Source organism: Marmota monax, unplaced genomic scaffold, assembly GCF_021218885.2.
Source record: "Marmota monax isolate L192 unplaced genomic scaffold, Marmota_monax_Labrador192_F-V1.1 WCK01_AAM20220418_F8-fsc00111, whole genome shotgun sequence".
Taxonomy (NCBI): Eukaryota; Metazoa; Chordata; class Mammalia; order Rodentia; family Sciuridae; genus Marmota; species Marmota monax.
This window is the reverse complement of record NW_026695067.1, coordinates 874,654-886,673: the sequence shown is the minus strand read 5'-3', so window position 1 is coordinate 886,673 and position 12,020 is coordinate 874,654. Positions and strand designations below refer to the sequence as shown.

At 41.8% G+C, this 12,020-nt stretch overlaps 1 protein-coding gene across 3 annotated transcripts in view; it reads left to right on the top strand.

The window, feature by feature from the left end:
• Positions 1 to 12,020, top strand: part of Tbc1d2b (TBC1 domain family member 2B) — a 74,414-nt gene that overhangs the window by 13,756 nt on the left and 48,638 nt on the right. For all 3 annotated transcript variants that reach the window (XM_046427853.2, XM_046427852.1, XM_046427850.1), the window contains exon 2: positions 7,726 to 7,879. In XM_046427853.2, coding sequence (XP_046283809.1) covers positions 7,744 to 7,879 — 136 coding nt within the window. In that variant the 5' untranslated portion in view covers positions 7,726 to 7,743. The remainder of the gene's footprint in view (positions 1 to 7,725; positions 7,880 to 12,020) is intronic.

Here is a 12,020-nt window from a genome sequence, read left to right as displayed (position 1 = left end):
GGCGGGGCTTGACGCTTTGGGGAGGAACCCAGAGTTTATCCTCCTAAGTGGATGACTGAGGTGGCATCATATATAAAATGTTGGAGGAATAAGTAATTGGTTCTATAAGGGACACTGATGGCTTCATAAATGGGGTGTTCCAATTGGGTTTTGAGGGGCAAGCAGCAGTTTGCTAGATGTGAGTTGGTGCAGTGGGAGCAGGGTTTTGCCTGCTCATGTAAGTGCCTGTCATGTGGGAGAAAGGTTATGGTCCTATGGAGTGTGGGTTGGCATAGGCTCCATTACCAAGCCAAATTGCTTAGCATTGGGCTTTAAGTATGGGACTATAAGACTTCTTTGTTGTCAACAAAACTGTTAATAACAACAGTTATCAACTGTTATCAACTGTTGATGTCAACAGATATCAACTGTTAGTCAACAGTTAGGATGCTATTGCAGAGGCCCAGGAGTAGGAGGATCAGGACAGTGCCAGGGGCTATGAGTGTGGGACACTGACAAGGAGTCCTCATGCACAGGAGTCCTGGGGAGTCTACTGTGCTGGAGCACTCTTGCTCTCCCTTCTTGTATGGCCTTGTTATTGCTTGCTGCAGTCTATTTTTTTTAAATGTGTCCTTAGAGTAGAATTGTGGCTAACAGCTGCCAGTGGAAGCACCTTATGGTCTTTGCTCTCTCTAACTCAGAGATACCACACTGACCCCACTAATTCTGATGGAACTTCTTAATTCAGAGGAACTTCTGCACTGACGGATGCACAGCCTCTGGTATGGGAGTTGTCTTTGCCCCCGAACCAACAAACTTAAGGGGTTTTAAATTGAGCCTTGCCATTGGTTGAGGCTGTTAGCATTTAAGTTTTTTGAGAAAAAACATAGAGGAACTTGTGATTCCTGATGAAGTGCTGAGAATGGATTTTGTTTTGGACACACACTCTCATCCTTCTCCTTGGTAGCAAACACTGCAGACCTGGTTTGGATTTCGACTGTGCAGCTGACTGTGAGATCTTGGAAAAGAGCGATAAGACCTATGGTTGATACTTAACGAGTACTTGTTGTGTGCCAAGCATTCTTCTGAGCTTAACCCACGTTAGCTCTCTTAATCCTCATAACAACACCATGGACTACATTTTTATTATTTCTGTCTTACCAATGAGGAATCTGAGGTCAGGATTAAGTAGCTTGCCTCACACAACTAGCAAGTGTCAGAGCTGGGATCTGAAGCCAGGCAGTTAGGCTCCCGGATCTGTGGGCAAGTAGAGGATACTATTTCAGAGATCGTTATGAGGGTTAAATGACAGTATGTGTAAAATGAAAGCTTAGTATTTGGCACACAGTAATTGTTAATGAACAGTGTCTTATAATGTTATTAATATGCAAGTATAGATCATGGAAAAGTCTATATTATTCAAATTTTATTGAGAAAATTGGTGTAGATATTTATGGGTAGAAAGATATTTATGGGTGGAACAAAGCACACCAAAGTTTTGATAGAGGTTAATTCTGGAGATATGGTTATGTTTATGTTATATTTTCTTTGTTTTCCAAATTCTTCATAGCAAATGTAGGTTATTATTTGAAATAAGAGTCTGAAATGTATATTTTAAAATACAAAGATGAATAGTTGCTTACCAGCAAGCAGGACTTCTCTTGGTCCGGGCAGAGCCAGGAGCCCCTGCAAAGCTGTGGCGATATGGAATTCCACACTGTGCTCAGGGACTTGGACGTTGTGTTGTCTTTTACTCTGTTTGTTATTGTCCTTTAATTCATTTATGGTGTTTTTAGACACACAAACATTTTCTTTGCTTGCTTTCTTTGAGGGTTTAGAAAGGTCTTTCCGTTCCAAGAAAATAGAAATGTGAGGACAGCAGTTTCTTCTGTGTTGCTGGGGAGAAGTATCAGCCCTTTGAAAATGTGACTCCTCATGCTTCTCAGCCTGGAGCCAGCAGCCTAGGGCTGCTCATGGGAGAAGCAGCTGGTGGCTTATGGTTTGGAGTATCTGCCCTGCCAGCTTTGGATTTGGGGCTCAATCCTAAAAAGAGTGGTTTGTTTTTCTTACGCACCGTGCTGCAGTGCAAGTGGTGTTCATCTTCCAAGTGGGAATCCCATGACTGCTGATGGTACTTCAGTGTTAGCTTTCTGAAGATCTCTGCTAAAACTTTCCACTGTGAATTTCTCCTCTGCCACTTAAAGTAAGACCATCCCTTCATCTCCTTACAATGTGATGAAAATCTAAGCAACTGTAATTGCAGGAGGTGGAAAGAGAAACAAATTCTATAACCATTTTCTTCTCATAATTTAATGGTTTTTATTCAGTTCATCAATTTATTTAGTTCATTAATTCATTCATCTAGTGGTTTTTATTCATTGATTTATTACATATTTGAATCAAATTTGAGTACATTTTCTATTATGACAGGTTTCTAACATAGGACATCATTCATGATAATGTTCTCTCTTTCTGCATGTTTGCTCAGTTGTCCTAATACCATTATTTAATAATTATTACTTACCCCAGTGGTGTCATTGGAAATGTTACCTAAAATATTCTTTACCTATTAATCCTATATTTTGATTTGTTGATAATACCACTCTAATTATTGTGGCTTTGTAATATGCTTAATTATTTGGTAACACAAAGCCATCACCCATCATTGTTTTTTCTTTTTTAGTACTGGGGATTGAACCCAGGAGCACTTAACCACTGAGCCACATCCCCAGCCCTTTTTATTTTTTATTTTCAAACAGGGTCTCCCTAAGTTGCTGAGGGCCTCACTAAGTTGCTGAAGATGGCTTTGAACTTGCAATCCTCCTGCCTCAGCCTCCTGAGTCACTGGGATTATAGGAATGTGCCACTGTGTCTGGTTTGACTGTATATTTAATGAGGTCATATAATGCACAAGGATTTCTTAATTATTTATCTGAGCATTTAATATTGATGTATTTGTGAATATGTTTCTCATTATTCATTATTGGATGGAAGAAAGTGTTTTCTCACTGGGAGCCTCTCAGTGTCAGGAACTGAACAGGTCTCATCCAATTCTGTGTCCCTAGTGCTAACTGCTGAACCTGGTCTAAGCTAGGCTCAAATAAACATTTGTGAGGTGAATGAACAAACATTCTATGTACATGGCATTTTCCCTGTTTCTCCTTTTGGATCATTTTATACAGATTTCTAGAAATGAGATTGTGGGTCAACTAAGATGAGTGTATTACAGCTTCTAAAATTGTACTGAGTTTTGATAGGCGAAGATTCTTTGCCAGGGAATAAACAAGCTTAGGTAAAGTGGTGGTTCTTGGAGAGTGTGGCTAGGTGATGTAGCCTACTCCCTGTGTATGATGCTGCTGGATTGCTCTCACCCTCCCCCCAACACATCTCCTACTGGGAGTGGTCCCTGAATGAGTGTGTGCTGAAATGAACTAACTTGTAATCAAATGACTTTATTGTGATATTTTTCTGAGCACCACATTGAGAGCTAGATGGGGTTGGAGGACAGGGAGATCCTTGGGTCCAAGAGAAGGGACAGGTGGCCAGGGCCTGACTCACCCAAACTTGAGCAGGCTTCTGGAGGCCTGGGGAGAAAGACTTGTGGGAACAGCTGGGGTGTCACGTGATACCCAGTCCTTGTCTGCCCTCTCCATCCCTTGGGACATGCATTCATCTGTGTAAGAGATATCTAGAAAGGCTTTCCAAGATATTTGGCTTGGTATCTTATATTGGGATTGGTGCCATATTTGAACTGGTATTTTAACATTTGCCATCATGATGGAAATCAGTATTGTTCAATAAAAAATACAATGAGAGCTGCATTACACTTTCAGATTTTCAAATTGCCACATTAACAGGAAAAATTAATGTTAATATATATTTTATTTAATTTAGTGTATCCAAAATATTTCATTAGGTGATACGTGTACAACAGGGCAATCTAGACTAAGGAGCAGGACCAGGGAGAGACTAGTTTGTGATGACACATCTAAAATCAGGACTAAGCAAGGCCAAATTGCAGTCAGTTCCTCTTTTAGAAAGATACTGAAGGGAAAACACAGAAGCTTTCTAATTTCTGTTGGTTTTGCTGTGTTTTGTTTTTTCTCATTCCTGTGTTTCTGTCTTTGGTTTCAGCTCCCTAAAGGTAGGTCCTTTGGGAGCTTCTTCCACCTCCCAAATAAGACACCCAGAGCCAGCAGTTCGCCCCTAGCAGCCTTTCACTAGCTTATTGAAGCCTGAAGTTAGGGTTCTTCTAGGGATTTCTAGTAATTTGAAAGGTCTGGTTAAAAAAACAATCTCAGTGTGGTTCTGCCCACCTCTTTGACTAGATATCTGCAGCATCATATGTCAGTGTTTTTTTTTGTTGTTTTTTTTTTTGTACGAAGGATTGAACCCAGGGACACTTAACCACCAAGCCACATCCCCAGCCCTTTTTTATATTTTATTAGGAGCAAGGGTCTCACTGAGTTGCTCTGGACCTTGCTAAGTTGTTGAGGCTGGGTTTGAACTCACAGTCTTCCTGCTTCTGCCTCCCTAGTTGCTGGGATTACAGGTGTGTGCCACCATGCCTGGCTCATATGTCAGATATTGAAGGTATGTGATCTAAAAGGGTGTGTGTGTGTGTGTGTGTGTGTGTGTGCACGCGCGCTCAGAAATCAGTGAAAGATGACTAAGAGGTTACTAATTGTTCCCAGTTAGATTTAATACTCATATTGAAAGGGGAAAAATTTTTTTTTCTTATAAAAAGCTGATTTTTCATGTTGCCTACTTGCAAGAGATAGCTAGAGAGTTGGTAAGGGATTCACCCAGTGGGTTTATGCCAAGTTTTCTGAGCAGATTGTGCGCCTGAGCACAAGTAGAAACACAGAAGCATGTGCAGGCTGGAGGAGGGGAAGTAGAGCAAGTGCCTGGTACCTCCTGGCTAGAGCAGAAGGTACACCTTGCCCTGGTCTTTTCCCCAGGACAGGCTTGGAAGAGCTGGGGCAGGGGAGCTGGTAGGATGGCCAGAGCACAGCCCCCACTTCCAAACTTATACCTGCCTCTGAGCTGAGGATTAAATTAGCAGATGGGGTGGGGGGGGTCTCAGTGCTGATTCTGTTGTTGACTTCACTGAGTGACCTGAACAAGTCACTTCCCTTCCTGGGCCTGAGGAAGGAGGGAGGAGAACTAGGGGGGCTTGGGCTCTGATTTTGGATACCATAGTGTCTCCCGGTCCCCTCCTGTGGGGATGATTGAATTCTCTTTGCCCACCCCAGGGCCACGCCCAGCCCCTGCCATATATCCTGCTACCAGTTGCTGCTCCAGGCGGCTGTTTGTGGGTCTCCCATGTGATCTTATTGCTTCTGGGTCTGAGCTAAGCTTCCTTCCCTACCCAAGCCTGTCCCCTGCCCCCACCATCTTCAGCAGTGGTGGTATTGTCTATCCTTGCCATTTCCTGTGGAGTCCCTGTGCCCTAGGAAGGCCTGCTCATCCCTGGGGTGGGTGGAGGCCTCCTGCTCTGCTCCCCACATCACTCTGTCTAGCCTTGGCCTTTGCAGATACTCTTCTCCCCTCCTGGAACTCTTCTTGTTCCGTGGTCCTTCTGCCTGCTGCCTGCTTCCTCTTTAAGAATAGGCTCCTATATTACCTCCTGACTTGTTCATTTATCCCTTTACTTATTTATTCAATAAGCAAGTATTCTACTGTGTGTCTGTCACTGGGCTAGATGTAACAGAAATGAAGACATTTTTGAGTTGATGTTTATTGGAGAAGATAGACATTAAGCTGCTACTTTGAAATTTTCGAACCTGCAGGTGCCAGGTGTCCCTCCTCAGTATTCTACAGGTAGGCCAGTCCCGCCTTACCCACTGCCCACTCCTAGCACTCAGCATACCATGGGAACGGCTGACTTGCTTGCTTTTTCTTAGGCTGAGCTCCATTCCAACTACTTGACAGGTGCTCAGTAGATACTGATTGAATGAGTGAGTGAAATGAGAGCTGGGCTGAGAGTTGGAAGAATTTTCCATACATACCCAGAGATTCTAGAGTAGATTTTTTTTTTCTGCCTTCGGCCAGGTATGCAGACTTTACTAAAAAGACCCCAGGTTTTAGCCAGTAGTGCCCAGAGGTTGTCCTGTGATTATAGACAGAAGCAGTTTGGTCCTAGATCTGTCACTTGCTATTAGTCCTGCAGAGCAGGTCTCTGCATTGCCTTGATCTAGGTACCACTACACCTGATATTTGTTCACCACTGGATGCCAGTGTTGATGAGGTCGGGCCATGCAGCCTTTCTTCTTCTTGGGGCTCCTTTGCCCGGGGCAGCTTGGAGACCTGTGACCCACACCTTCCATCTGGTTTGCTTATTTATAACTAGGTTCATCATTTTGGGTTCTTCTGTCTCTTAGTTGACTTTTTGAAAACATACTTATGTTGCAAATGAGATTCACTCTTAGTGGTCTACAGTTCTGTGGGTTTGGACCAGTGCTTGGAGTCATTTCTATACAACACTCCTGATGTGGGAGGGGTCCATCACCCTGAATTCTCTGCTGGTGCCTCATCACCACTCCCACCTCTGGAAAGCCCAGATTTGTTTCCTGTACTTGTAATTTTGCCATTTTAAGACGTCACATAGATGGAGTCGTACAGTATGTAGACTTTGGGGTTTGGCTTCTTTCACTCAGCAATGTGCATTTCATTTTTTTTTGCATGTTGTGTGTATCGGTGGTTCCCTCCTTTTTACTGCTGGGTAGTATTCTCTTATATGGATTTATCAGTCTGTTTTTCCACTGGCCAGATGAAGCACATTATAGGTTGTTTGGGATTTTTGGTGATTATGAATAAAACCTCTATAAACGTTCACATATGAGTGTTTTATGTGAATGTTTTATTCCCTCTTGGGTGTATATGTAGGAGGGGATTGCAGGTCACTTGGTAAGGGCGTGTTTAACTTTATAACAAGCTGTCAAACTGTTCACTAACGTATCTGCCCCGTTTTAGATCCCTACTAGCAGTTTTTGAAAGTTCTAGTTACTCCATGCCCTTGTTAGTGCTTGGTATTGTCAGCTTTTTAAAATATTAATCACACTGGTAGGTGTGCTATCTAGTTTTTAATTTGTAGTTTTATGTAGTTTAATTTGTAATTTACTCTTTCAGACGCTGGAAGAATTTAAATGTCATTATTTGATGTGATTTGGCAAGGATACCACCCATATCTATATAAAATTTGATTTCTTGAGATAGAATTTTTTAGGTGATTACAGTGAAAGAGAAGCAGGGTTGTTAATTCTTCCTAAAACTCTTTTTTTAAAAAATAATTTTTTAGTTGTAGATGGATACAATACCTTTATTTATTTATTTTTATGTGGCGCTGAGGATCAAACACAGTGCCTTTTATGTGCGAGGCAAACACTCTGCCACTGAGCCACAATCCCAGCCCCTTCCTAAAACTCTTTGAGGACTGTGTTATAGTGTATCATTCCCTAACATTAGAATTTTTTAAAAAAATTATTGCGTTAAAATCTTTGTTAGAACTATTTGCTTCACCAAAACAAAAGCTACCAGTCTTGTAACTGAAATGTCTTTGCTCTCTTCTTACCTCATTCTTTCATATGGCAAGGTGCACAGTCTGTACTCAAGAGACAGACTTTTTTATTTTAATTTATTTATTTATGCATTACAATTCTTAATACACCTTTAAGAGACAGACTTTTTTAAAACTCTTCATCTTATTGGTAGCTGTAACACATTATCTCCCTTTCCTCTTTCTAGGCTCCTAATCGTCAACTCATGACTTACTGGTTACAGGAGCTTCAGCAGAAAAGATGGGAATATTGCAACAGCCTTGACATGGTGAAATGGGACAGCAGCACTTCTCCAGTTCCTGGAGATTTCCCCAAGGGTCTTGTAGCCAGAGATAACACAGGTAAGGCATAAACGGACGGACTTGTCAATTCTTTGGGTATAGCTGTTTGTACAATAAGTCACGTTAGCAAAGAATACAGAGGAATACAAGTTAGCAAGATGAATACAGAGTGAAAATCACAATTCTGATCCCTTTGAATGGGCAGCATGTCATAGTTACTGAGTGCTTCCAGGTATGGAGTCAAATTCAAGGTAATGATAACTTGGAGCCAGGCAAGGCCAATGCCAAGCATGTTGCCCATGATGGGGCAGAGGCCAACATGTGCATAGCTGAAGTTGCAGATGCCATAGAGTAAACCCTCAGTTCTGACATCAGGGCCAGCCTGTTCCCTACTGTATATGAAATGAAGTACTCAGGCCCACATGTTCATACATGGGTAGATTCACTAGTGTTCACAGTTTGTATATACTGGGAAGGTATTCTCAGAGCATTCCATTTGCAGTTTTCTAGTATTTCTTAAGAAGAATTTAACTCTCAGACATTGATTTTATTTTATATTGAATTTATACTTTTTTTGTACACCTGGCAGATTCATAGCATTTTTATAACTCAAAATAATTCCTGACCATTTGTAATGTAGAGGTAATATACTTTTATATTTGAATATCATAAATTAAAAACCCCATGGTCTTCTCACGTCTTTAGGCTGTATTGAGCCCTTTAGAGAGAATGGGACAGTTGTTTGCTGACCATCTCATCTTCCTACCTTCCCTGCTCCCAACAAAAACTGTACCAATGGGACTGTTTCTATGGCCCCCTCTTATCTTGTAGGGAGAAGAGTAGGCCCAGAAAAAAACAGGATCCTGAACCTTCACATGAGGCCTATAAAAGCCAGGCTATCATACTAGCAGTTTTGAAGGACACAAAGGAGTGTACAGTAAAACTTAAGCCAGTCAAGCTTGGCTCTAACTTTATAAAGAAACGTGGTTCATACTTCATAAATCCAGAGATCCTTCTGAGTTGCAGAACATAGGTCTACATTCAAGTTCCCTGTGGTGTTAGTTCATGTGCAACTATTTGTTCCAGAAACAAATGCCTTCTCAGACTTTAACAGTTCTCCAAATTTGCAAGCCTTGATTTTGCTAGTCACAGTGTTTGTCAGCAGGCTAATCTTCTGGTCATTGAAAAGTTACTACACTGTGTACCTGTGGATGTGTTTTCCTGAGAAACACATTGTTTTCATGCATGTCTTAGCACTCTGACTACACCAGGAAATGAAGTGATGCCTTCATGTTCAAGTTTATGCCCCTCTCTGTTTAGTTCAGGAGTCTACTCACTAAAGGTTAAGTGTTCAAAAAGCTACTGTTTTCATGGAAAGAAGCTCTATAATTCAGTTCCCAAGTGACTTGGGACACTTGGAGACCCTGTAGGGGAACTGGCAGCCCTTGTGATCATGGCTCATGCCTTTGGCACAGAAAGAACTCAATATGTCTCTGTTCCTTTACTCTGGGGACATAAAATGCTTCTCTCTAGCAAAGACTCAGAGATGTTACACTGAAAGGAGGTAGCACCTAGTCCTAGTCTCTTTATAACACCTACCCTGCCTTCTTTCAAGCCCAAATGCTGAGGCTAGGGAGCCAGAGAAAACCTCTGAAGCCCATCTCTGAGTTCCCTTTGTTTGTTTTGGAACTGTAGGAGTGGGAATTTAGAGTTTGTGCCATTTGATATTAGGGGCCTGGTCTCCCCTCTCCTGATGTTTCTAGTCCAGCATGGTGGTCATGTAAAGAAAAGTGAGAGATTAGTGTGGGGAAGCGGAGAGCAGGGAACCCTGGGCCCATGCATGGGTTGAACATAACTTCAGGGTAACTGGGGGCTTCTCTGAGGATGTGAAGACCAGGATTAAACCAGATAAATAGAGGAAGGGAGACATGGCAAGAGAGCTGGAACATAGGGCCTCCATGGAATCGTAGGTGAGTGTGGCTGCAGGGATCAGTGAGCCAAGCCTGGGGCACACCCAACCCCCCCCCCCCAGACCTGGGAGAGCCTTCCTTGATAGCTGTCCTTGGAATTTTGGACTTTGCCTGATAAAGTACTATAGAGTGCCTTTGAAGGTGTATGTGTAGAAATGACTGTAACTTTAGACTCCTACCAATTTTCAGATAGCTTCTAAGAACAAATAATGAAACTTTAAGCCACTGGGCCATTCTCAAGACTTTAGTTATTGAGGAAGTGAAAAAAACCAAAAGAAGGAAGTTAAGAAGAAAAGGCTGTATTTTAGCTTCTTCATCATCAGAGAGAAGAACTGGATAAGAAATAGTTTATTATGTGGCAGTGCCCTGTAATGCCCTGACACTTTGCTCGTAGTGATCTCTTCAACATAGCTTAACTATGTTAACTAGCTAGAACTTATGAATGATCTTTGTAACTCTGATTTGCATAAAAAACAATTTTCCTTCTCTTATCTCCTAGTCAGCCTGTTGTTCAGGACACTTTTATTTGTAGTCTAATGGGTGTTACCAATGAGGACTCTTCTAGCACCTAAGGGGGAAGATAGGGAGAATTTGCACTTTCCATGGATAGCCAGTTGAATGTCTTGGAAGGAGATCTGATCTAGTGGAAGAAGCCCTGTGGGCCTGGCTTGAGGATGTTGTTCTGATAATAACTGGTAGCCATATTCTGAGTAAGTCACTTTCCTTCCAGTACCAGAATGCAAACCGTGCCTGGGGGATGGAGTTTGTCCATCCTTCTTCATAGTTTTTCCTTGAGGACTAACTAAGGAACCAATTACTAAGTAAAGATTTATATATATATATATATATATATATATATACACACATACATACATACATACATATACACACACACACACACTCACACACTCATGCATACATGTGGTGGTATAATTTTGAATGGATAAATGGGAAAATTGTTAAATTTCATTCAGCTGCATTAATAGGAAATTTGACTCACAAGGACTTAGAGATAGGGATTTATTTGTCACAATATGATAGACTGTCCATGGCTGGAATAGTAACTCACCAGTACCATTGAGAAGACCAGGCTATTTCTAACTCTGTGTTCTTCATCCTTAAAGTATACTAGCTCTCCTATTCAGGCTTCCTACTCCTGGTGGTGGCACCTATATCAAAAAGGATAATAGCTTTACCAGAAAACTTAAGCTTATGCCTCATTAGCTAGAACTGTGTCACATGGCTGGAAGGGAGTCTGAGGAGCCCAGTGTTTTAGTGCCTGACCACCCTTAAAATCAAGGTCTAAGTAAGAGCTGGAATGAGTATTTGATAGTGAGCTGACAATGTCACATAATGGCCTACCTTATTGGTTTTTTTAGAATTTATGTTTTCAGAGTAAGGGACTATTACCTGTGTGGTTGAATTTTCAGCTTTATGTCAATCAAGTATGAGAAAGTGAGATGACTTTGTAGTTGCTTCATCTTTTTTATCTTCCTTCCCTTCTGCAGCCTGACCTCTCAAAGTGTCTCATGCCTCAAACACCATTCACCATTGTCTTCCATGTTTGGATAGATAGTTTCAAACTAATCCTTTGAAAGGGAGTAATTTGCAAAGATAAAAACAGTGGTCTACCCGCTTTCATAACTGTTGAGAATGGGGTAGCCAGAATCCAAATAGCTCATTATAAAACGTGTCTAGCCGGATAGTGGCGCATGCCAGTGGCTCAAGAGGCTGAGGCAGGAGGATCACAGGTTTGAAGCCAGACTTACAGCCAGCAAGGCTGTAAGCAACTTAGTGAGACCCTGTCTCAAAACAAAAAATAAAAAGGGCTGGGGATGTGGCTCTGAGGTTAAGCGCCCTTGGGTTCAATCCCCAGTACCAAAACCAAAACAAAAAACATATGTCTATCCCATTGTGTTTACCTCATTCCCTACATGAACCAATAAACCAGCATGTTGGGGATAATAAGACCTGGTTCTTCTCACAATTTTCTGAGAGTTAGGGGCATGAAAGCAACTAAAACTGCTGTAGGCTGAATACCTGAGTACCTGTGTGAATACAGACAATATTTCTTGCACAAAATTGTGTTGTAAAGATAGTTTGAGGGTTGACCACACATTTCCTGCCCTGCAGCAGCCTCATCGTGTAGTTTAACTGTCACGTTTAGCAACTGTGTGGGAGCAGAAGAATGGTGGGGAGGAGCTGTCCCTTCACTCCTCAGCAGCTTCCGC